Source organism: Crotalus tigris, unplaced genomic scaffold, assembly GCF_016545835.1.
Source record: "Crotalus tigris isolate CLP2741 ecotype Arizona unplaced genomic scaffold, ASM1654583v1 scf7180000017614.5298720, whole genome shotgun sequence".
In the NCBI taxonomy this organism is placed as follows: domain Eukaryota; kingdom Metazoa; phylum Chordata; class Lepidosauria; order Squamata; family Viperidae; genus Crotalus; species Crotalus tigris.
In genome coordinates this window covers 3,268,384-3,294,697 of record NW_024096513.1, presented here as the reverse complement: position 1 = coordinate 3,294,697, position 26,314 = coordinate 3,268,384, and the positions used below count along the sequence as shown (strand labels likewise).

Below are 26,314 nucleotides of genomic sequence, written 5' to 3'. Positions count from 1 at the left end.
AGTTCAGCCATTTAAAGCAGGATGTGTTGGGATTAACACCTCAAGCTGATAAATTCCTTTGTTCAAGCACAGCATTCAAGCACTCTTGTCATTATGGAATGGCTACGTATCTTGAAAAAAGAGGTTCTGAAGGCATCTAATATAAGCAAATTGCTCCTCAAGTAAAGAGATTCAGGCAGCACCAGATACCTGCATTCAAACTGCCTTCCTCCTCACAGTCCTCTGAAGGACAGGTGATAGCTAACCAAAAATGGATTACATGAATTCCTAAGAAAAAGGCTTTGCAGAGTCAGAAGCTTGGGGATTAAATAAATTGATTGATTTTGGTGCTTAGGTTTGGAGTGGATCATTTTCTCTGAAATGCATGTTCTTCCTCCTGTCCGAGGTTTTCATTGTTGTGAGCATTTCTGTTGAGGATTGGCAACGGGGGTGGGGTGTCTGGTTTTTATCCCCCCCCCCCTCTGCTGGGTGATTGCAGCAGGTTTTGATCACTTCACATGATCCTAGGACACTGTGACCGTCATAAATATGAATCAGTTGCCAAGCATCTGAATGTAAATCACAAGACCCTGGAGAGGCTGCAACATTCCAGCTGATCGGTGCTTCTTCTGGGCTCAGCAGAAGCGTCAGGATCAGCGCCGAGCTCCAGCTGGAGCCTGGCGCTGATCCTGGCGCTTCCACTGAGCTGACAGCCTTGAAGAAACACCGATCAGCTGGAAAGCAGCACTGATCCTGGCACTTCCGCTCAAGCTTGTGCGGTGCTGCCACCGGTTCAGCTCATTCCCCTCCGCTGCTACCACTTGTCTAGGATGGTCGTGTACCACCTGCCAGATGCCAATGTACCACAGGTGGTGCCCGTAGCACTGGTTGAAAAGCCCTGGTCTAACACATACACACAAAAATAAAAACCCTTAAGTCATATATTTTCCAAAAGGAGGCAGCAAACCTTTAAGTTCTTTCATTCTCTGGACTTCTGCCCTAGCCCAGAACTGGTCCCTGTAATAAATTCACTAAGAAGCAAGGAGGAGACTTTACAGTAAGAACTTTATTGCACTATGTTTCGAGTGCTAAACCAGAAATTGTGCCTATTAAGCTCGGCTCACATTGAAGCTCCAGCATTTCTATTCTATGACAGAATGTGTAGCCCTGTATACCGAACTGCTCCCCCCCACCCCCAATCAGTTCTTTTAGGTTTGAAATACAAGCTAATATACTGTAATACAACACAGTGAAACTGAAAGGGGAAAACAAAACTATACATAGGGAAAAAAGAAAAGAAATCCAATTTATTTTACAGGTTTAGGGCAGAACTTTAGGAAATTTTAAAAATCTAGCTTCGACACATTATGCTGCAACATGTTTCGGTCAAAATAACATATTTTTTTTTAGTTCATAAGATCTGATTACAAGGAGGTGTGTTTATGCACATGTGTGACAGCCGGAGCAGGAAATTAGGAAAGACAGCTCTATTTGTTTTCTTCATAGAATTATGCTTCCAGGTAAACATGATCTTTCTTAAATGTAAGACATGCCACTCAGAACACTTGTATGTTTTACAACAATGTGAAAAAACAAAGTATCAAGGAATCTGACATTTGGGACTTTATTAATAGATTTACTAACTGAAATCGGTCAAGACTGCAATCTTACAAACATTCGGGGGGGGTCAGTTCCCCTAAATTTAAAGCAGTTCTCAATCAACATGCACAGGGTTGCAATCCAGGTCACCCACTTTGAGATTTGAGTGGCATATCATCACAATCAGTTTTTCACACAAGTTTGTCAGGAAGCTTTAATGATTTTTAGACTCAAAATATTTAAAAGGACTACTATATATATATCAAGTGATTCAGCACAATATACCATGAGATACCCTGTTGAGAGCTGGAAGGCCTTGTCTGTATTCATTGACAGAGCAGCTGGAGGAACTCACTGGAGCCTGGTGCTGCACAAAGACTGAAGAATATAAATTAAAAATCTTCAGCAAACACATTTTTAAAAGCAGAACTGAGCTGGAAGACAAACAGCTCAGTTTAACTGAAGCAATTTGGCAGAGAAGTAACTTAAAAATGAATTAACTGACAAACGAAACCTCCCGCCTTTCCTAATCAAAATCAGTTTCCCGATATTTTACACAAAGACAACATAAACCACATGAGGCATTGACAGTGTGTGATCAGCAAGTCTCCCTTAAGAACCTGGCGAAAAGTTAAAAACAAGGCAATCAGTGGTTAAGGTGAACTCTATGAGAGGCTAAAGCTGGAAAAATGCCCACAGGCACTAGGAGCTCGAGATGCCAACGGATGGGAAAGCAGCACGAGAAGACAAGAGACTTGATTCAACTGTTAAGATCTCTCCAAGCAGGAAATGTACCACCTCTTCATCCATCCTGGATGATAGTTGGCATTTTAAATGTTTTCACCAAAAACATTTGTGATCTGTCTCTTTGCTGGAAGATTGTTTTTTTTTGTTTCCCCCCCCCTGCTTAAATTGCAGGAAGTTAACTTCTAACTCAAAACATTTAGATAACATGTAACTGTAGACAAATGTTGAGCAATACATCTCAGCACTGAAGACAACATCGGAAATGCCCACCATCGTGTAATTTGGACATCTGCATAATAAGAGCATGAAACACCACAGTTAAACGTATCACAACCACCGGCGTTATGAAATGAGCCCATGCCCTGGCCTTCTTCCTGGTGCCTCTTCAGGTGTAAATTGAAAGATGCTGGTAGATACCACCTAGTTAAGGGCTTTAACCCAGAATATCAGATTTACCGATGCTGCCTCTCTCTCCATGGTACAAACGACCAGTTACCAGCAAACTTAAGACACATACATATATCACACTATTTCTAAAAGCACCCCACAGGGTTTAAGGCTGCTGCTCACTCACATGGACCATACGAAACTCCAATTCTATCTTCCAGGTTTCAACAAAATGAAAGAGAATCCACTTCTAAAACTAAAAAGTAATAATAATTTCAGGCTAGGACCTCATTAGGGCTCCCCGTCCTACTCCACCATTACAATTTCTGCACATGCTCTGGTGTTCCTCTAAACATAAAATCAATCTGGTTTTCTTCCACCAAAAAAAGATTAAAAATACAGAAAAAACAAGGAAACTCCCATCGCTTGGCAGATGATCAGACTATAACATGAGAAGACAACCCTGCGCTGAAATGTTTCGCTTTAATTTTATTTTATTTTTTTTTTATCACAATCATTATCATTAGGAGAAAGGCGGAGAAGCCCTGACTCCACAACGGCCAGGATGTCGCTCGATGCAAGAATTACAATTCCAGATTCCGCAAGTCCAGAAAGACAGCCATGATAGCGTCAAAGACATCACAAAGGGACTTGGCTTACTGCACGATGCAGTGCCCGTTGGCATCTCTAAAGCGTAACCTCATCTTCGGTCGGTATTTCTCAAGATAGAGCAGCTGTTTGGAATTGAAGGCTCCTCTTCTCTTCCTGAAACACAAGAACATTCCGGGGTGTTAGTATGTAAATGCTGAGCCCTTTTCTAAAAAGAACAGCCCCAGGGGGTAGACAATTTTCTATCCAGCCCTTCCAGTCTACCCCAATGACAGCAAGACACGAGACAAAGCAAGTTAGGGGCATGTGCGCACACAAGGGCAAGCGGATCCACAGATTTAGTTGATTGCTACCTGCATTAATTTAACAACAGGACAGCCCCAGCTCTCCCCAAGAAAAAAATCTGAAACAGAAAGCAAGCAGAAATACCCCAGAAGATCAATCCCACTCACTGTCTTATAAACTGCACAGCGTCTTCATACTTCATTCCACATTCAATGAGTGCAAGGGCAACCAGAACTGGAGCTCTGGAAGGGCATGAAATATTAAGACAGATTTAAAATTGGTCCAGCAAACAAACATTCAGAAATAAATCCAGTTAGCATCGCCATTGGCCCAAGAGAGTTTCAGCCTAGCGGCAACAGAACACCTGCTCTGATCTCGATCCAAGCTCAAGTCAATGGTTTGTAAATTTGTTGAAACAGCTCACTACAGTTTGTAAATTTTGTTGAAACAGCTCACTACAAATAAATAAGACGTGGGGAAGAATATAAAGATACCTTTGCTTTGTGATTAGTTAGGAAGAATTTTTAGTGAGCTGATTTAACACTGCAACCCATATGGCAATAATCCCAAAGGAACTCCTGCTAACAGTTGCAGACACCCTGGGCTTAGCTTATCCGTCCTTTATATTACCAAGCATTCAAGAGAGAGGTTATTGGTTAAGATACTGGTATCTTAAGATTGCAATATCACAGGCTAGTAGCATAAAAAGGAAGTCTAACACCAAATCAGGCAACTCTCCACCAACAGCCCGAGGCTCAACACACTAATGCAGACTAAAACTCCCAATGCGTATAATAACATCTGCAAATGTTTCACCGAGGTGGCGCAGCAGTTAGAGTGCAGTACTGCAGGCCACTTTAGCTGACTGTGTTCAGCAGGTCAGCGGTTCAAATCTCACCGGCTCAAGATTGTCTCACCGGCTCAAGATTGACTCAGCCTTCCATCCTTCCGGGGTAGGTAAAATGAGGACCCAGATTGTTGGGGGCAATGTAAATATATATATACATTGCTTACTGGTGTACACCGCTTAGAGAGTGCTTGCACTTAAAGCGGTATATAAGTCTCATAAATAAATAAATAAATTTGAAACACCCCAAGCTCAAAACAGATATTTCAAGTTTGAAACAGGTTGGTCTGACTCTACTGAAAAGAGTGTTTTAAGTTCTGGACACCCGCAGGAACTTGAGACCAGCCTTGTTTCATGTTTGAAATGCTGCTACACCTCTAATAACCATGCACACATCAGAGCAACTTACTGGGAGCAGATAGGTTATCTAGAGGGGTAGCTAAACTAAGCTAAATTATTTTCAAGTTGAACCCTGAGAATTATCAGAACCCTGAGGCATATCAGAGGCCTGTACTTTAGCACTGGCAGATTGATTCTCATGCTTTAGAACGTCATAAAGATGAGTGTTTTGAAAGAATGAACAGGAAACAAAGACTGTACGTGGTTAAAGATTAGCTTAATGAAGAAAAAATAATGTACCTGTGCCTCACCAGGACTGCCTTCTAAGGGAAAATCTCTTTGCGCGAACCATATTGCTGTACAGTTTTATGAGCAACTGCTCAGAGGGAGGGTAGAAATCTATAGAGCTGACTAGCCACCTTCCTGCAGCCTTCACTCAAAAGAAACTGGGCCACATTCGTCCAGTGGTCTCTCTTGCACAAGGGATAAGCAAATTTTGACAGTATACCTGACATAGATGGGCAGCAATTTTACCTGTCAAAACCACAACAAGCCTGAAATGGCTCTGACAAAGCAAGACTCCCTTTCCTAGAAAATCCACACAAATCAATCTCAACTTTGCTAAGCTAAGCAGTCTCACCCAATTTACCTTTTTCCTCTATCCCGCTCACCTTCTGCCCTGCCCCCCCAAAACAGTATTAGTTAGTTCTCCTGCTCTAACTTAAGACAAGGCTTACCTTCCCAATCCTGCCACGCAGTGCACAGCAACACAGCAGCCTGGCTCCTCACGGAATTTGGTTTTCAAGAGGTTGAACCAGTCCTCCACAATTTCACCAGGGGGCGGGGCTCCGTCATCGAACGGCCAGTCCTTGGGAAAAGAGGAATATCCAGTCTGATGGTCAAGGTACCTGGCTACCTCGTAAGTTCTAGTCCAGGGGTAGGTAACCCTGGCTCTTTTATGACTCGTGGACTTCAACTCCCAGAATTCCTGAGCCAGCCATGCTGAGGGGAAAGGGAGAGGTTTCCAAGCTGAGCCAAGCTGGCTCAGACTTTCTGGGAGTTGAAATCCACGAGTCATAAAAGAGCCACGATTGCCTACCCCTGTTCTAGTCCAATTTTAAGATATGAAAGCCGTCTGGGTGACTTTGGGCCAATCCCCAGAAGACGTGTCTACGGAGATTCTCAGTCCTCCACATCATGGCTGTCTCAGAGGTGCTTTTTCAGAAGACAACTGGAAGATTTCACACCATTTGCATACTGACTCTGAGGGCAACAGCTCTCGGAGATTCTAATGACCAGATGATTGAAAAGGAATATATGTACTTCTATCCCCAACCATCACCACCACCCGCTCAGTACTGAAGAAGTTTCTTGGATGAGGAGCAAAATGGGAAAAGACCAAAGTCCGGTTGCCTTTTGAAAAAGCACCTTTGAAACCCCAGAAGAGTCTGACTTTAGACATGAAATCCTGCTGAGCAATTTTGGGCCAGTCCCTCTCTCTCAGCCCAATTCACTTCAGAGTGGTGCTGTTGTGGAAAAAATAAGAGGAAAGAGTATTGTGTGTTTTCACTGCCTTAAGAAAGGCGGGAAACAAACAAAAAAATGTGAGATCCTTCATTCTAGGCCAGGGGTAGGCAACCTTGGCTCTTTTATGACTGGTGGACTTCAACTCCCAGAATTCCTGAGCCAGCATGGCTCAGCTTGGAATCCTCTCCCTTTCCCCTCAGCATGGCTGGCTCAGGAATTCTGGGAGTTGAAGTCCACGAGTCAGAAAAGAGCCAAGGTTGCCTACCCCTGTTCTAGGCTGAATAGAAGCAGGATGCCACCCATTTCCTCCAAGCAAGCAGAATAGAGTCAACACACACACACACACACACACACACACACACACACACACACACACCTGTCTTCAAGGCTTCCACCAAATTCCATTAAATTGATGGGAACAACTTAAACAGGAGGCACGAGGCACACACAGTCTGAAGAGGCAACAATGAGGCTCCTAATTCAGATCTGTGTAACATGAGGCCCCAGAAAATTTGGATGCAATCCCAGTGAATGCAAATACTGCTAGTAAATTTGTTTATATATCCTAGATACAAAAAAGTATTAATTATATGAGTGGAGTTTAATCTCACACAGAGACAGAGAATTATGTTTAGTTAAATTTAATGCTTATTAAATGTAAATGAAATAAAATTTAGTTTTCAATTGGAGGAAGGTCCAGAAAAATTTTTAGATATACTTTCATCTTCTAAGTCATATATTAGTGTCATTTTAATAATGTGAAGAGGAAAAAAAATGCTTTTGGGGAAGGAGGTAAGCTTGCTTGGCCACTGCACCATTCTGGAGAAAGATTAAGGCAATTATTCCCACAGCCTTCATATTCAATATAACCCCACTTTGAAGTAGGGGTCTTAGGACATGTTTCTGAGAATCTATGTAATAGTCAAATGTCAACTGAGGCTAGGAGCAAAACAGCTCCCTTGCAAAACTGAAATACCCAAGTGCCTGTTTTTGTTTTTGTTTTTGGAAAGAAACAGCAGCCGGTCTTGAAGTGAAGGAATAAATAAACACAAGTTTTCTCAGAAGATTTGGCATGAAAGTTGACATCCCCAAATGTCCACTGGAAAAACAACTCAAAATTTGAACCTACCCCAAATTTATAGTTTAGTAAAGTGTGTGAGTGTATACGTTCGCATTATTAAATTAAAATGGAATTTTCTAACGTCCAAGATATGGCTGGGCGGGCAGATTTGTCCCAGTCTTACAACCTAAGTTGTGAAATAGGAGAGGAAATGGATGCAGAAGTAAATTGGGATGTGCTTAGGCTGAATTACACCAAGAGTAGGATTCCAGGAAATCATTAGTTTGAGTAGGGAGCTGGTGAGAACAAGATGGCCTCAAGAGTTCTAAGATACAGTGAAGCAATGGAGAAAGGAGAAAGTCCCAAGAGAGATAACTTTCAACCGATATAGTTGAAGGAATGAAAGTTGCAGACAGGAAAGTATTGAGATGTGAAAAAAGGAAGAATAATGAAGATTTTTGAAGAGAAGGGCAAGGTCTCTAAGTTGGCTTGCTGGAATGAACAGCAAGCCAACTTAGCGATCTAGAGGAAAGGCAATTAAAACTAAACAGCTTTTGGAAATGGAATATTAGAAATGGAAAAGAATGTGCAGAAGCAGAAGGCTAAAGGAGAGACTAGAGATAAAGGGGATATTCACCAGAGGTTTTGTCACTGGAAAAGAGAGAAAGGACTATGTTTGTTCCAGTTCTGCAAATGAAGAAATGGCACAAATAGGAGAGAAATTAATTGAGAGAAATTAATCCTCCCGGACTTTGAAACCAATTTAGTCAATGGAGAAGATAATGTGTCAACGCCTCCGGCCTACTTGATGTGGTAGGAACTGCATATCTGAATTAATTACTGCTTGATCAACAAGAAGAACAATGGAATACAATATCTTTAAAATAGCCTTGTGTTTAATCAAGTCAATTAATTTAAATTAGTTCAAATTTATTTCATTCCCAACAAGGAATGGAAAACCTAGCTCAGGAGCCTACTAGGCCAAAGGAAAAAAAGAAAAACAGTATGATTTGTATATAACATTTTAACTGAATTACATTATTTAACTGATAGTATTATTAGGCAACTAAGATTAAAGTAACCAATCCAAAGCATAACTCAAGAGTGCCTTTATCCAAGCCAGGGGATTGCCATGCTGTCAAAGGAACCCAGGGTCTACTTGTAACTCAACCGAGGAAGGAGCCAGTGTGATGAAGTAGTAATGGATTAAAAGCAGGGAGATAGAATTCCATTCAGCCATTAAGCATCCTTGGCCAGTCACTTTCTCTTAGCTTCACTTGAGATGCAGCACAGGAAGGGGATGTCTTGAACTGCTTAAGTAAAGGCAAAGAGTGATGCACTTTAAAGGCAATGCCACAAAAAGTGACTCCATCCCTCACACTATTAAATTTGTTATTTTCCAATCCACACACAAAACACAAACTAAAAGCTTCTCGTGCAAATGCAACACGCTATTCTAAGAATTAATGCCAACCTTCAGGCTTAGTCTAGCACAGGGGTTCTCAACCTTGGCAACTTTAAGACTTGTGGACTTCGCCGGCTGAGGAATTCTGGGAGTTGAAGTCCACAAGTCTTAAAAGTGGCCAAGGTTGAGAACTCCTGGTCTAGCATGTAGCACAGAAGAAAAAGGGAGTAATAGGGAAAGAGAGAAAGCAAATGTGGGCACTAGTTCTCAAGTTCAAAGTTTTACCAAATCTCCAGAACAGATAGCTCTGCAGCTTGTGCTGTTGACAGTACAAAAACAGCCCCCCCCCCAAAAAAAATAAGCGACAAATCCTTGTTAAAACACATGCAAGGAAATCAGAAACCACTGGCTCTCAATGTAGGCTGGTGGCAACTGGAGGCCTTCCCAGAATCTACAAGCATCTGAACATCTGGACATATTGAACAAATATCTCACCCAGTCCAGATGACATCCATCAAACCCCAAGGCAGATGTTCCTGTTGCTCTTCTCACAAAGCATCTGATTCCAAAAATCCCCATCCACTTAATAAAGACAGCAGCCAGTTTCCCCAAAGCAGGAAAACAGTTTCAAGCATTTTTTGCCAGGCCTCAGTCAGATCTTTTAGTCATTTTTGTCCCTTCTTTTATATTCTAAAAAAGGCCCAATCTGTATTTTAATCCACCCATATTTAGATCACTAGATCCCAAAAGTTAACTGAGTAATTATCATCATACCAGAGATAATAGCCTTTAGTACACTATGCCACCAACAAAGCAGCTGCTAATTTTTAAATTTTTAAATTTCCAAAAGCTTCTAAAAGCAGCATTAGTGACACATTTCTTCATTCTTGTCCAGGAACAGCAACAGAGGTGCAGGGGTAGACCAAAAGCAAACAAACTGAACAAGCTAGGATAGTAAAGCTGTGAGAGCAAATAGGGTATAGAACAGGGGTCTCCAACCCCCAGTCCGTGGACCGGCACCAATCCGTGGCATGCCAGGAAACTGAGCCGCACAAACAAGCAAAGCCCCATCCGCAGGATGCAGGCAGTACATGCCCCCTCCGGTCCACAGAAAAACCTGTCTCCAAGGAACTGGTCGGTCCCTGGTGCTCAAAAGGTTGGGGACCTCTGGTATATAGATCCACACAACCTGCACCATGAACAGATATCCATGAAGATATCAAAGGAAGAAGCAACAGGCTCAATGCAGGCATCCTTGCTGAAATACATCCTATAGACAGTGTTTCTCCACCTTGACAATTTTAAGGCATGTGGACTTCAACTCCCAGAATTCCACAGCCAGCAATGCTGGCTGTGGAATTCTGGGAGTTGAAGTCCACATGCCTTAAAATTGTCAAGGTGGAGAAACACTGCTATAGAATTTGTTTCATGTCAAGTTATAAGCACGCATGAGAACAAGGTGTTATTGGCAAGAAGCTACCACACACTACCGCTGGAAGTTAATTAAAGCACTTCAATGAATCAACCTCTGTTTAGAACTCAAACGCCCTTTTATTTCGCAGGTCAATAGCTACAGAGGACATTTCCTGCCGTGCCTTATCAGAATGGGGCTTCCCACTCAGAGAAAGAGGTACAAGAGCTGCGGTTCAGGGCAGAACCGCTGAAAAGTCATGACACAGGAACTGAGATATCTTTTAAGCAGCAACGGCAGCTGACTAAGTTGCAAGACTCATAAAATGCACCCTTCAATTCCAAAGGCGCCCAAAAGGACAAGAGCTGCATTCATTGCTACTAGGGATATATTTGTAACTTGCTAAATTTGTTTCATGTTTGTTTTTCTTCCCAAGTAGCCCATGAACTGGCTGTTATTATTCCCTGTTTTACGTGTTAGGGAACAGATTCTAAGCCAGGAAGAATGGCTTTGGACATATTTATATGCTGGATTTATATCCTGTCTTTCCTTCAGGAACTCGAAGAGCCATATATGGCGTTCCTCCTTCCCATTTTCCATACAACAGGTTGGACAGAGAGAGTAAGTTGGCTCCAAGGACATCAAAGGAGCTTCCAGGAAAGAAGGAAAGCTAGGCCAACACCTTTACCACTGTACCACATTTAGATCCTTCAGGGCCACAACATTTTTACAAATACAAACCTGCAAATTGGTACCTATCTTTCAGCCAAATAATTAGGCTCCCACATTGCTCAAAGCTTGCTCTCAGAGCCTGCTAAATATAATTTACAAGCATAGTGAACCAACCCACAACCTCTAGAGTCAAGATATTTTTTGTTCCAGACACACTGACTTTTCTGCGACACCTTCTAACGAAACCATTCTTAGAAAAGAATCTTGTTATCGTTAACCATGCCTGCTTTTCGAGCACGAGCTATTCCTGGAAGCCAACACAGGAACTTGTGATGTTTCAACAACTGCCATGGATTAATCTCAATAAAATCCCATGACCGTCCCTCTTGTCTTTTCCTTGATGGAATGCCTTCCTTATGAGGTCTTGTTTACCGACATTATAAAAGAGGGCACTGGAATTAAATGTAATCTGCCAAGGCAAAATCAGTGGACTGTTCTATAGGAACCTTGGATCCGTCTTAGTTCTCAAAACAGCCTCCAAGATTACAAGAGTATCTTTGAATTGTGATTTTTAAATTGCTTTAAATTGCCCCGTAATTAAGAAAGTGGGAGGTGACAGCAAGGCCCAAGGTCATCTGGAGCTTTGGAAGGATTTCTGCTTGAATTTCCCTGGCCTACAAGTACTCTGTAGAATTCACTAAATACACTTCCCCACCCCACTTTAATCTAGTAACTATTCAGCTCTATTTCTGAAAGGTGGTAAAATATGTAAAGTCTCTTTTAGGACCAAAGAAGTGAGCCAACTAGGAGGAAGAGAGAACGAGGATGTTTTTAAATCAGTTCATAGCATGATTTTTCAGGACTCTGGTAATATAAGCCAGACGGATACATTTAGTACCATATTTCCCCAAATATAAGCCCTAACCAGAAAATAAGCCCTAATGCGTCTTTTGGAGCAAAAATTAATATAAGTCTCGGTCTTATTTTTCAGGGAAATACTGCTGCAAAATTTTAGGAAACTTTCAGTTCTATAAGGCATTGCCAAAGATGCTACATGAAAGTCTAGAGCAGTGGTTCTCAACCTGTGGGTCGGGACCCCATTTGGGGTCGAACGACCATTTCATGGGGGTCGCCAAACAACGCAGTCTGCCATTTTTTTCCCTTTTCCCTAGCTGTCCTACTCCCTCTTATTGGTGGCCACACCCACTTGGGGGTCACCACAACATGGGGAACTGTATTATGGGGTCACGGCATTAGAAAGGTTGAGAACCACTGGTCTAGAGTACATTTTCCATTAAACCTGAACAAATCACACCTATTACCTGTGTAATATTATCTGTACTCAACCCATGTTTATACTTGGTCCAGTGACATACAGACTGAGATCGTTAAGGAATAAATGCAAATAAGAAATAAAATAGAGGTCCTGAAGCTCAATCATTCCCACTTAGTCCCTGCTGCCAGTGGGAGGAGTTAACCAAAGCAGTGGATTTCCTCAGTTTCTTCATTTTTTTTTCCAATTGGTTTCCCATGGTTTTCCCATGATTTGCTGTTCTCTCTCTCTCTCTTCTCTGTGTGTGTGTGTGTGTGTGTGTGTGTGTGTGTGTGTGAGAGAGAGAGAGAGAGAGAGAGAGAGAGAGAGAGAGAGAGAGAGAGAGAGAGAGAGAGAGAGAGAGAGGGAGAGAGACTTTGATCTGTTGAAATGAGAGAGTTCTGCTCCAATTTGTTGTTGATAAAATACTATTTTGCTTATTTATTGTTCTGGTTTATAGTTTATGTATTACATTTGTTTGTGAGAGAGATTAACAAGCAGTAAGAAGATGAAACAAAATATTATACGGCATTCAGGGATGTTATCACATCAATGCTTAAGAATAATCTGAACAGGTAGAGGTTTCTGAACATTAATAGTCTGAATGAGCTTCTCCTATTCTCTTTTATCTTCATAAGAATTCAGGTACCTGAGATGCTTTCAGATCTCTCCCCCCCACCACCAAAAAAATCTGGACTTCTGTGATGTTTATCTGCCTACTGCCTCAAAAATGGATCTTCCCCCTCTGTTATGGTCATCCTCTATATTCCTTCACTAAGCCATAGTTTGCTTTAGCAGTCAGCAGCTGGTTAAACAAATTACATTCTGCTTTAATATAGTATATGACTGGAGCCACTTTCTCATCCATACCTTTGGGCTGGTTTGCATCGTACAATACATCAAAATATGCTCAGCAGCTAAAAAGCAACGTACTAGTATACACTACTCAGATCATAATCATGGGTCCCTCAGAAAACAGGCAGTTAACCACCTGTAACTATTTCCTCTGTGACTTCTCTATCTAAGAAGAACTTAGTTCAATATATCTGCTAAAGGGACCAATTTGAAATCTTTATCTGTCTGTTCTGATGTGAACGTGATACTACTTATACTTCTTCCTCTAAATGAGTAACTGTCAAAATCTTGACTGGTCATAGATCTAAAGAGAGAAAAATGCAAGCTGCTTTAGAGCCCAGATTCCAAACCAATTTTACCCAGAAGCAGGAACATCCCACAGCATTAAAAAGACATTTAGCAAAGACACTGAAACATTGCCATATTGTCAGTCCCATTCTGTTTGACTGTATTTCCCAAAGATCGAAAAATACTCACCAGAACTTGTATTCCTTCTTTTTCAACAGGTGCTTTATCATAGGTAGCATCGCAAACTCGAACCAAGGTTGTCACGCCGTATTTCTTCAGCTCCTTTTGTGAACAAACAGGAAACGTGTCCAATTTATTTCCCAGAGTAAGGGGCAAAAAGTGTCATTTCTGGAGACATGCAGCTTTATTAATAACTGTTAACTTACAGCAACCTATCAAAAGACAGTACTTTTGCTGTAACCTAAGATGGCTGCCCTGGTGCCTCTGTGTCAACAATGCATAAAAAAGATTTGTTATGCATTATAAAGTAGTACTTAAACACTGTGAACTCTTTGGAATTTTCAATATTTCTGCATAAATATAGGTAGTTCTCAAGTTATGACTGTAATGGAGCCTGCCAATCATGGTCATAAAGCAGGTCAAGTCACTTGAATGACCTGGTTTTACAGCCTTTTTGTGGCAGTCATTAAATCAACACCAGGGTCATAAAGCAGCCACAGCAGTTGTTTGCTTATGGACATGGTTTTGCAAAAAATAGGAAATAAATGCTGGGTTTGGGCAAAACCATTGCAAAATGCAGTCATGTGACCATAGGACACTGCAAAGAACTCTAAATGTAGTCCAGTTGCCAAGTGCCCCAAATGGAATCACATGGGGGGTGACCATGGCAACTGGCAATCCAAGGTCATCAGATCCCTCCAGGTAGATCCGCTGGAGCTTCAACCAGTCAATCTGGGACTCCTTGTATGACCTACATCGTCTTGTGATCCTAAAACTAGATAAAGAGTTGCCAATTAAACAAGTGAGTAAAAACCATTGTTCGTTTATTTATCATTGAGGAAAATAATCCAAAGCTATGTACTTGCATGTGGCAAAAGTATGTGAAGTAGGAATTCAAATTCATGTAAAGAGGAAATTATAATTCCTTTGACTGAAACACCTGATTCTAATCAGGTATAATGTTTTTAATGCATTTAATTTGCCTGGAGAACAGGTAAGATTTAAGGTCATATCTATGATGAAATATTGAAAACTCAAAAAGATTCACATCTTTTAAGCACCAGTATAAATGTTTCTAGTTTTCCTACAAACCGGGCAACAGGCTTTTGGACCTCAGGAATGTAGCATCCCTTCATTTTTGCCTGTTAGTAGAAATAGTCAAGTAAAGTTAACTCTGAAAATAGAAGAAACCATCAATCTGGTAGTAAAACAGTTTTAAAATTCATATATTCTGCATCCTCCATCAATAAAAACTAAGATGTACTACCAAGGTGGGGGAAAAAGGCGAGGAGGAAGTAATGTGGAATACACATTTTGCTCCATATAATTTTTCCCCATATATAAATTTTGGTCCGAACATTCCCTGGGTAAAAATAATCCTATAGTAGATCTGCACTATATCGGGGACTATAGAGGAGAAACTGGCTTTTAGATAATTTTCAGGATTCATGCAGAAGCAACGCATCAGCTTTTCATCTGGAGTAAACTCTTCACAGATGCAAAAACTGTTTAAATAAGTAAATAGTTTAAATATGTAACAAAAATACAAATTCTCTTAACAGAAGCCCACAGGTTACAGTGACTTTATCAAAACAACTGCTTTGCTCTAACATTATATAGACAAGGAAATAGACAAGCAAGCTTTATCCACAGCCTGAAACAGAATATTTAAGATTGACTTAAATAAATGACTAGATCGATTAATCTCATTCACATGGAAATGGGCGGCTGTCTTGTTTGGACAGCCATCAAACTTTACCTGTCTGAAATACTGCCTTGTTTTCTTATGGTAATCTATAGCAATAATTACCAGAGTAAGCAAATTATTTAATTTTAGTTGCAAATCTTATTTAAGAAATAAAGGGAAACTAGCATTCTGCAAAGCAAGACACTCGTTCTGCATTCCCAACAATGCTTCTGGACCCCATTAGCAAAAAGGGATTCTTGGGGGAGGTGTCAATCTATTCAATCCTGGTTCCTGCTGATTACACAAACAAATCCATGCCATTTTCTTGGCAGCATTTTCAGAAGTGACTTCTTAAGGCTGAGAAAGTGACAGGCCCAAACTCATCCAGCTGGCTTTTGTGCCTAAGGCAGAACTAGAACTATGGAATTTAACTAACACTAAAGCTGCTCAAGGCCCTTTTAGAACAATAAAATGTCAGTGGGTCAAGGCTGCTTAGTACTGTGTGCATTCTAACATATGATTGTTTTGCAACCATTTTGTGAAATGTCCATCGCACATTTTTAACCTGCAAATCTTTCTACCAGTTCAGAGAATTTGTGAGATCCCGAGCTACGGTATCTGACAGAGACTTTGGGAGAAAATGGGAAAACATGTTAGTCAGTTTTGCAAAGCGGGACTGAATTTAGGTGTTAAACACATCAAAGACAAGGAGGGAAAAAACCTTCTTTGTATTATTCATCATACTTCTCTATTATGTAAGCTATCAATCACTGACAATTATGCAGGATCAATAATGGTCTCTTCTCAGCAAGTCAAAGGAATGACACAGTTCCTTTATTTTAAAAGCTGAAATAGACTTTATTTTTTTAACCACTGAATAGTTAAAAGTGACTAACCCAGATATGGCGACGTCCAGCTCCTCCTTACTTAAGGACCTAAATTGGGACTGGCAATTTCATCACTAAGTGACGCAGACATTGAGCGAAACATCATTTGACCACTCTGCTGAGCAGCACAGCTGCTGTTGAACGAATCTCACATGGTTAAGGGAAGACTCAATCCAAGCCATCGATGGAAGAAAGAGACTGCCTCTACTTCAATGTACCTCCATCTACCTATCTCTGCCCTTTTGGCCACCGACTTAATTGCCGCCACCAGATGCCACCAAGCTGGCACTACAAGCTGGGAATTTTCTTTTCAGAAAAGAGGATCCAGCCAGTAGTGTCAAACTCATTTCATTGAGGGCCGCATCTGCATTGCGGTGGCCCTGAGGGGGCAGGTAGGTGTGGCCAGGGTGGGTGCAGCCTACTGGGTGGGCGTGGATGGAGTGGGTGTGGCCTATTGGGTGGGCATAGCCAGCTCTACATCATTCGCGCCGGATATGTGAAGTAGGCGAGGGCCATTTGCTGGCCATTTCCAGGTGATGGTGCATTTCTTCATTCCTCACAAAGGGTGACACCTCCCCAGCATACACCCAGGGGGCAGGGCCAACATAGCGGGGGCTGGTTCCTCGCTGTTTCCGGACGGCCTTATGGAGCTAAGACCTGAATGTGTTTCAGTGTAGATGGCCACCACAAAATTGTACATTGGCTCCCGGGTGGCCTGGGCCAGGGCCAAGGCAGCAGAGGGCCATTCCCTCACTGTTTCCAGGATGGCTTCGCGGGCAGCATTTGACCCCCGGGCCCTGTGTTTGACATGTCTGCAGTAGTGGAACATGGTGCAGCGCACACACCCATTCTCCCACAGTTCTCACCCACCAGTGCAAGGCCAGGATCCTCCATATAGTTTCTATGAAATAATGTCCTTTTTTTGGTAGGAACCCATGGGGAGAGTACTTTCAAAAGAATGAATTCTTCTCAATCACCTGTGAACCAACGGCAAAGGGACTTTTATGAGTGGGCTACATACAATTACTTTTTTCTTCTTTTGATGTGCCTTTTTCTTCCACCTTTCCATTTCCCCCATCTCTCAATACTTTTCCTAATGCTTCAGACTTTACACATCATAGATGGAGACCCCTCTTACCTCTGTGAATTTGGTGAGGGTTGCATTGGTCGGGTTGTGGGTAATCAGGAAGCGCATAGTCTCGTAAGTAATCTCCACTGGAGCAGGACGGTTCATAATGGCTAAGGGAGGGAAGTGTACGAGGGCTAACAAAAATTAAAAATTAAAAAATCAAATTGTGCAACGTTTCACAGCAGAAAACATTAAAGACCACTAAAGTGGGGAATTGGTGAGAGCTTTCCTTATTTCCTTGGTCTTGTTCTTCAGAATAATTTTTCACTTTTCAGAAATTCTGGTTTTCTTGAGCATCTGCTGGAATTCAGCCTCAATCACTGCAGGTGGCACTCCTTCAGATTTTGCAGGTTTATACTACATGCAAAAAATAGGCAGCCCTGACTACATTTAGGCACTGGTGAGGCACAAAAAAAAAATTGTAAGGACAAGTCTTCTCTCCAACTCAGTTCAGCCAGGCTTTGCTTCTCTAGTGTCACTAAGAGAAAGAGGTTTCCAATGTGCAGAAGGTAACCCCATATATTTGAGGGTTATGTCTCAGTGTCTTGAGTCTTCAAGGCCAGATTGAGTTACCCCACGTGGGACCCCAGCCTCCAGCTCACTTCTCAGCCAGGGTGCTGTGCTGGGCCCGGCAGAAATCTGCCCTGACACTCAGAATCGCCATAAATGTGTGGCTTGGCTTCAAATGGAAAACCTAAAAGACAAGCAAGAAAGTATCTAGGCTTACAGAGAGATATTCATAGATTTTTAAGGAATGCATGTATAAAAGAGGCAACTCTCATAATACCCACTAGCATGTATATCCCTTCTACAGATGACACACTGTACTAATTCTCCTTGTATGCAGATTTAGAATTAATTCTGTCTTCCACTGAAGCTTAATGCACTGATTAAAAATTGTTACCTTTCACAGGCTGCTTATGGAAGATTTAGTCTTAAGATATGAGAGTTGATGCTCTGTTTGCCTCAAGCATAGCTATACCAGTCATGTCAGGAGGAAGCTGAAAGTTAAGATCAGTTCAGCTCACATTTTCACAAGAAAGTGTGTTCTATGACGCACAATATTAAACAAATACCCGGAAATTCTAACCTGCCTCATTTCAGTGTTGATTTTTTACCAAGGTTGTGACGTACATTACCGAAGACAATATACTAAGGAAGGGATTACATGCTTCAATAGCCTGTTTATACTTTCCCAGGTAAATACTTTACTCACTTCAGTAGCCTGTTTACACATTCCCAGGTAAGCACCCTCAACCCAATCTGAACTGCTTATGGAGAGGGCTTTTTAATCAAAGACAAAAAGCTAGCCATGTCCTGGAAATTCTGATTTACCTAAATTTTATGGATTGTGTGTGAAAATAATTTAGCATTACAATGTCTGCCACAGTCTATTATGCTCATCTACTGGGGAAATACAACCAAGTGAGTTTCACAATTCTATCCCCACCACATATTACGGAGAAGGGGCTCCCAATAGGTGCACAGGGCTTTTCAGAATCAAAGACTATTTCGAAGGAAGGAAAGAGGTGCAGAAACCATGTGCCACAGAAACATTCCCTCACATTTTCCAGTTTCATTACTACTACTAAGATTTAAAGCTCTAAATCACTAGATGTATGGGACCACAGCTCAGGTTCCCAAGTAACATGGTCTTCAATTGTGCCAGCTGCAGATTATAGCTGATGAAGTTCAATACTGTACATAGAAAATCCCAGACTGGCAAAGATAAGCTGTAAAGGGACACAACTTAATAAAATGTAGAAAATGTTGGCAGGATGAGGGGGGGATTGTGAGGCATAAAGACTGATTTAGAATGCTGTTGTTCAATTTTATCTCTACCTATCAGAAGTCCCCAATCTTTTGGGCACCAGGGACCAGGTCCGTGGAGAGAGGTTTTTCCATGGACCGGAGGGAGCGTGGTTTTGTGTGCTGCCTGCATCCTGCAGATGGGGCTTTGCTTATTTGTGCGGCCCAGTTGCTGGCATGCCGCGGCCCTGTACTGGTTCACAGACCCTAGGTTGGGGACCCCTGATGTAAAGCATTCAGCTCCGCAAAGAATCTCAAATGGTCCAATAGCCAGGGAAGGTTTATGAAAGGAGGTGAAGCTATTTTCTAGGCAATCAGCTTGAAACAACACTGAATGCAGAGAAACTATCAACTGACACTAGGGAATCAATTAACAATATAGTTACAAGTGAGAAGAGATTTATAAAACAGCTACAAGCAGTAGCTGTTTTATAAATCTCTTCTCATTTGCTGTAGCTCTCCTTAACAATCCCTAAGGGATTAGACTTCTAATGGGTAGTTTATACAATAGAATTTTAACCTCTTCTACTTTTCATTTTTCCAACTGCCTTAAGACAGCCTATTTAAGACCAACTATTTAATGGTAAAAAAAAAACGATTTAAACCATAGTAACAGAGGAGGTCAATGATGAGGAAACACATATTCACAAACAATAGAAATGTATTTGTTTTACATGTAGCATTGTAACTATAGAAAAGTATCACAGGCTAGCAAAGGAAAACCATCATTTCAAAAACTTCAAAAACTGAGATGGTATTACTATTTGAAAACCTGCAAACCAAAATATAAACTTTATATGACAGGGGTCTGCAACCTAGCTGGCTGAGGAATTCTGGGAGCTGAAGTCCACGAGTCTTAAAGTTGTCAAGGTTGCAGACCCTGGTATATGATCAAATAGATTAGTACCCTGTAGAAAAATAACTGACTATTATATGGTTTTTCAAGGCCATCTTTGAGACATGGATCACAAATTTTAAAAAGTACTGTTGGAAATCCAAGGTTCTTCTATATTATTTATTTTAATTTATGAGGATTGCTTAATACATATCAAAGTATAATAGAATATATACAAGAAAATATATTACATAAATATAGAAGAAAACCATATGCATAGAGGTCTCTTTTTTGATCTTTTAAAATATCCTGATTTCTTTTAATTTTGATTCTTCTTTACCTTTTTTATTTAAAACATTTGCATTTTATTCTTCTCATAAGAAGAGTCATAAAGCAATTTACTTTTATAATATGGTCTCTGCCCACTCACTTGTAAACTTGATCATTAGGACTTTTATTAAACTCAAGCATGGCCATAATAAAAAAAAAATGGCATGAAAGCAGGAAGTGATATTTCCTCTTTTTTGGTGCTTGTGTATTAAAAGCAGCAAACTTAACACTGTTGTCAAGAAACAGTTACAGGTAGTCCTCAGTTTACAATCAGTCACTTAATAACTATACAGATTTTTTATGGCCGCCAAATAGGTGCTTTATGACCCATAAAGCACTCTCACAAGCATCATAAATGGTCATACTACCCTCCCCTGTGACCATATGACATGTCAAGCACATGGCAATCAGTCCTCTTTATAACTGATTGTGACATTCTGTGGTCACGTGACCGCAGTTCAAACGTTTTTTTGCCAGTTTTCACCAAAAACACCCATTCAAAGTGATTCACACAACCACCAAGTTCGCTTAACAAACAGAAAATATGAAGCTGAAAGAAAAAAAAAATCCTCAGAGCTTTCAAAAAAAAATATAATTTGGTTTTCATTGTAGTAAGAATGGATATAGCAGTTTTGGAAGTAATTTAGGAGTAAATATATTTGGAATTAGATTAGGCAATAGATTAGGAAAGCCAGAGTATGGGGATGACATGACCTAGGGACAGGAACATGGTTTAAACATTATCTAAGCTTAGCTCATTACACAGCCTTCCACAAAACGGGAGAGCCTCCAGCTGCACTGAAACTGCAACTCACAATCTCCAAACAGCATGAGCAACAGCCATGCTAATGGGAACTTTGGGGAACTGTAGCCCTAACATAGACTAGATAAAAGAAGCCAAGTTGATTAAACACATAATCTAGCAACGTCCTGGGACAAATACTAAGTTTCATTGCTAACAAAACAGAAAATTTAAAAAGTACCTTGACAATGTTGTCCATTTAATTCAGATGCACTTACTTTTTTTGTGCCCAACTTCTAATTGGGTCTCCTATCAGAATAATAGAATAATAGAGTTGGAAGGGACCTTGGAGATCTAGACCAGGGGTAGGCAACCTTGGCTCTTTTATGACTCGTGAACTTCAACTCCCAGAATTCCTGAGCCAGCTGGCTCAGGAATTCTGGGAGTTGAAACCCACGAGTCATAAAAGAGCCAAGGTTGCCTACCCCTGGTCTAGTTCAACCCCCTGCTCAAGCAGGAAACCTTATGCCATTTCAAACAAATGGTTGTCCAATCTCTTCTTAAAAAACGTCTAGTATTGGAGCACCCACAACCTCTGGAGGCAAATTGTTCCACTGATTAATTGTTCTGTCAGTAAGTTTCTCCTTGATTAGTTTCCATCCATTGCTTCTGGTGCTTTGGAGAACAGATTGATTCCTTCTTTTTTGTGGCAGCCCCTTAGATATTGGAACACTGCTATCATGTCACACCAAATCCTTCTTTTCGTTAAACTAGACCAGTGATGGCGAACCTTTTAGAGACCGAGTGCCCAAACTGCAACACAAAACCCACTTATACATCGTCAGGTGTCGGGTGGGTGTGGCCCATTGGCTGAGCGTGGCCCATTGGGTGGATGTGGCCAATTGGGTGAGTGTGGCTGCAGTGGTAACGGCAGACTGGGTGGGACTAAAAAGTTCAATCAATCAATTCCAACTTGCAAGATTTTTTTCCCCCGCGAGAAGTTGAAATTGACTGATTGAACCTTTTTTTTTTTTTTTTTGCACACGGCAATGGAGGCCTAAAGCAAAAAGGTTTTATAAAACCCAGCTGACGGCCTATGACTGGACGACAGTACGCGTGCCCCCAGAGAGCGCTCTGAGTGCCGCCTCTGGCACCCGTGCCATAGGTTCACCACCACTGAACTAGACATACCCAATTCCAGCAACCTTTCTTTGTATGTTTTACCCTCCAGTCCCCTAATCAAAATCAAAAGGACCATTTACATTAAAACATATTCCTTGCTATTAAAGACTTCTTTGCAACTTCTATTTCAGTGTCTTGCCCCAGCAGTTTAGTAAGACATCTGCAGCACCTGCAACTTCCAAAAGTTTGCAAACTTTTACAAACATTTGGGAGGGGGATAAAATTATCCCCCCCCCCAAAGGCTCAGGCTTCTAGGCTTCAATGCCAAATTACTAGGAGCCCAGATGGGTTAGATAGTAAGCTGTTAAGATTCTACACCAAAAATAATATATTATTTACAAAAGAAATATAAAGAATTGTCCCCAACACGTCTGCACTGCAAATATGCAATGGTGCATATTTTCTATAAAACACTGAATAGGGAAATATTTTGGAAAAGTACACCATGCAAATTGTTCAAGATAGTTTGCATAAGGCAATTTTCAAATTGCACTGGAAAATACCCTGTACAAATTAGCCAAATTAGTGATATAGAAGCGAAAATTTTCCATGGAAATAATAAAAATACTGGAAAATTTTCCATTTTCTATATTAATGGCAATTTATTTTCAATGTATCATTTACATCAACAGAATTTACCAAATCTTACATGATGTGGAAAAGCACTAGAAACTCCAAATACAAAACTCATTTTTGAACTGCACTAAAGAGAGTGGAAATAATGCATGCAATTAGTTCTGCTAATGAAGGAAGCTGGTGATTTTGCAGACTTCCTAGAATTTTCTAAAATGAGCAAATGAATTTCAAAGGCAATTAATTTAGATTCATAAATAAATAACTGTAAAATTTCCAATTACTCACAATTTTGAGGGATGTGTTTCCAATATATGCAGTTCCAATTTGCAGAGGGAAAAGGTAGGTGGCAGAATGGAAATAAAATATATGTACAAAAACAACTCTCTCAACATGTCACGCCTCAGGCATATTTCACGTCAGCCTCTAGAAGCTGATGACCCACCAACGTCTATGACCAATGTCAACAATTCTGTTTACCCAAATGACTAATTATTTGATATAACTCCAGATCACACAGACAAGTTACTATAAATACATTTTCAGAAATCAAGTTTACTGCCTGGAGAACTTTATGAGATAAAGGTCAAAATGCAGCATGATTGTAAAAGACTATATATTTGTACTGAACAAGCAAGCTTTTTTAAGATCAATTCCATATTAGACAAGTTATCATTTACCCCATAGGCTTAAGTCCATTTAGCTTAGCATTTTATCAGAAGCCAGTATGTTGGAATAACGAAGAAATTTCCCTTGTAGTATCCTGTGTGGTGGTTTGAGATAGCAATTTTTTAAACAGATTTCATGCATTGGATTATTACAGTAGCTCCAAAAAGTGAATATAATCTTCTATAAAATCATTCTAATGTAAAAATCACACTGCTGTATTTATTTCAAGATTATCAATTCTTTAAATGCAATTTAGGATGCTTTTTTACAAATCAATTTTCTATCCATACTTGTACAGCTTTGTCCCATTTCTCTAGCAAAAGTCACATTACCCACCAATTTCAATTAGGGTCCTGTGTTTCCCAAAAAAACACAGAGGAAATTGCATTCCATCTCTTTCCAGTAACAAAATGCAAAACTTCTGTGCTGTGTGATGAAAGGTCTTTTTCCCCACCCCCAGTTCTTGCTTTAGAAAGAAAAACTGAATTTTCTAAATGGCACATTTCTCAATTTTAAGAAATGATCACAGTAACATTCCACTTGCAAAAGACAGAATTGAAAATAAAGCTGACATTTCAATTCCAACCTCCTCCCTCTAAAGTTTGAAATTTTATATTTTTTTAAAAAAAATAGTTTTTAGCATCTTACCTCAGACAGAACCACAAAATTTTTAATCAAATTGAGTGAGTTCACAACCATCTATCTTCTGTCTTTTCTCCTGGGCTCTTACACAGTTAACCAGCACAACATTCCACAGTAGGGTCAAGTACAGAGAGGGGCAGTAGATAGATTATATTCATTTTAGCTTTATAGGAACAACTTTTTGTGACAAGTGTTCCTGTTGAGTCATACTCAATTCTCATAGCTTAAGTCAATTCCCAGAGTTTTGGCAGCTCTCTTAATCAATTACACTCCATTTATTAAAGTATATGTTTTGATTTGTGAGCAAAATATTTAAGTAACCTAATGAGGTTTAAAAAGTTTTGAATTACTTGTACATTTTTGTTCCACAAATTAAAATAGTTAACTCATATATATTTTTCTGTGATGGTAGGATGAAGGTTGCTTTTAAAGGAACTGTTCTCTTCAACACCAATATCAGTACCATATTTTTTTTTAAAAAAACTTTAATTGAAAACAATGCTTTTAAGAGTGGGGGAAAAAATCAGACTTATTTTTTAAACTATAAAACACAAGGGAATTGGAGGCCATCACTTTGTTCATCTACTCAGAATGGATGGCCTCTATTATGGGGTTGGGGAAGTGCAAAAATGCAAATATTCTTCATAAACTTTCAGCAGACCTCCAAAATGAATCAACAGGCAGAGTTGTCCTAAAAAAAAGATCCCATCATCTTCCGTTCCAAACTCACAGAAACAACAAGCCTTTCTCATCAAGGACTGACCATAAGCCCATTTCTGCACTTTGAGTCACAAGAGGAGGTGCCTACTTTTCCTTACTACTGCAGTTCTGAGTCACAACCACTTCTGCTCATTCAACAGGAAGTGGGCAAGTGTTCTCTTCGTTTTCAATTTACACAAGAGTGAACTGAAACTAGCAACCTGTCCAGGGAGACTGAAATCAAACCTTGGAAAGATCTCTCCCAAAAGAAAAAAAAAAAAGTTTGAAACAAAAAAAAAAGAGATGGGAGCCAGCCACTTAATACAAATATTGAAGGGTTGATGCATGCATTTTTTTTCTAGGCTTCTAAAAGTTCTTTATCCCTGGGAATATTTTAGCCCCAGCAGACTGCCTCGATTCCCCATTAGCTATCTCTGCTAAGCTTTCTCACCCATCTTTGCTATCTCATTTCTGACTAGCTCCCCCCCAGCCCCCCCCCCGGTTCTGTTTGCACCCTCTCCTTGGCCTTTTAATTACACCAAGCAGCACATGCATATATGCATATATACTTCGTCTCTTAAGCTCCAAACTCCATCTGTTGTTACATAACCACCGCCTCTTACTACACTGCCCTGGAGCCGTCTCTCCCCTACTACAGCGGCGCTTCCAGTTGCTCTGCAAAGCTGCTTCCCCAACCTGCCTCCTCTCCAGCCTCCATTTTGTTCTCCTTCCCAACCAGGATGCCGAGCCACAGGTGGCTCCAGCAAGACCCTCGGCGGCTCCCAGACACCCACCCACTCACTCACCCGGTCCCGGGGCGCTGCGGGGGGAGCCTTTCTCAGCCCCAGGGGCCCTTTGCCTCCCCCCCGTCCCACCAAGCTAGATGCAGCCGGGCTTCCCCGTTGACTCGGGCTGCCATCTTTGCACCCAAGGGCAGCAACGCTGAGAGAGCCCGGCGAGTGGGGGGGGGGCGGGCGGGAGAAGGTCGCTTGCAAATCTCTGACCGGCTCTGCCCACGTCCTAAACTGTGGCTGTCCGGCTGATTTCCAGCAAGGTCCCTCTGGCCGGCCTTTCCCGCCCGCCGTGGAGGCTTCAGCGACGCTTCCCGGAGCCCCGTCCGGTCCTCGGCACCCCCGGAGCCCTTTCCCCGCGGCAGGCGGGACCGCCAGACGGGCTTCCTCGGGGGAAGGGACGCCCCGCGCGCGAACCAGGTCCCGGCTCGTGTGCCGCCCTCCCTCCGTCCCCTCCCTCCGTCCCCCCAACTGCCCCGGGGCTCGCGCGCCTCCGCGCAAGCCACGGCGTCGGACCGCGACAGCCACGGCCCGGCGAGGCCTGCCTCCCTCCCTGCCTCCCGCGCGCCGCGCTTACCCACCGGCAGCATTGAAGGGCCAGTCGCTGAGCGGGCCGGGCGCCTCCCACACGGCCTGGCTGGGGAGGCCCCTCTGCCTGCGTCAGGGCGCGGAGCTGGGCCAGAGCCGCGGCCGACGAGGAAGAGCCGGGCCGGGCCGCCTGGTCGCGACGCGACGTCACCGCCCAGCCTCGAAACCGGAGCTGGCCGGCGGGAAGGTGGTGACAGCGGCGACGGCGACAAGAGCGGCGGTGGCGGCCGCGCTTTGCGACTCCCCTCA

At 41.7% G+C, this 26,314-nt stretch overlaps 1 protein-coding gene across 2 annotated transcripts; it reads right to left on the bottom strand.

The window, feature by feature from the left end:
- Nucleotides 1–1,025: 1,025 nt before the first annotated feature.
- On the bottom strand, nucleotides 1,026–26,314 carry PTP4A2 (protein tyrosine phosphatase 4A2). 2 transcript variants are annotated; one of them, XM_039329537.1, is made up of 6 exons: nucleotides 26,059–26,314; nucleotides 17,215–17,899; nucleotides 13,512–13,604; nucleotides 5,530–5,660; nucleotides 3,774–3,848; nucleotides 1,026–3,477 (listed from the first exon to the last, which is right to left on the bottom strand). In XM_039329537.1, exons 2-6 carry the CDS (start codon nucleotides 17,308–17,310, stop codon nucleotides 3,369–3,371), a joined length of 504 nt encoding a protein of 167 aa, XP_039185471.1. In that variant the 5' UTR covers nucleotides 17,311–17,899; nucleotides 26,059–26,314; the 3' UTR covers nucleotides 1,026–3,368. The 2 variants fall into 2 exon arrangements, with proteins under 2 accessions (XP_039185471.1, XP_039185481.1); XM_039329547.1 differs by lacking the exon at nucleotides 26,059–26,314 and adding an exon at nucleotides 22,965–23,089.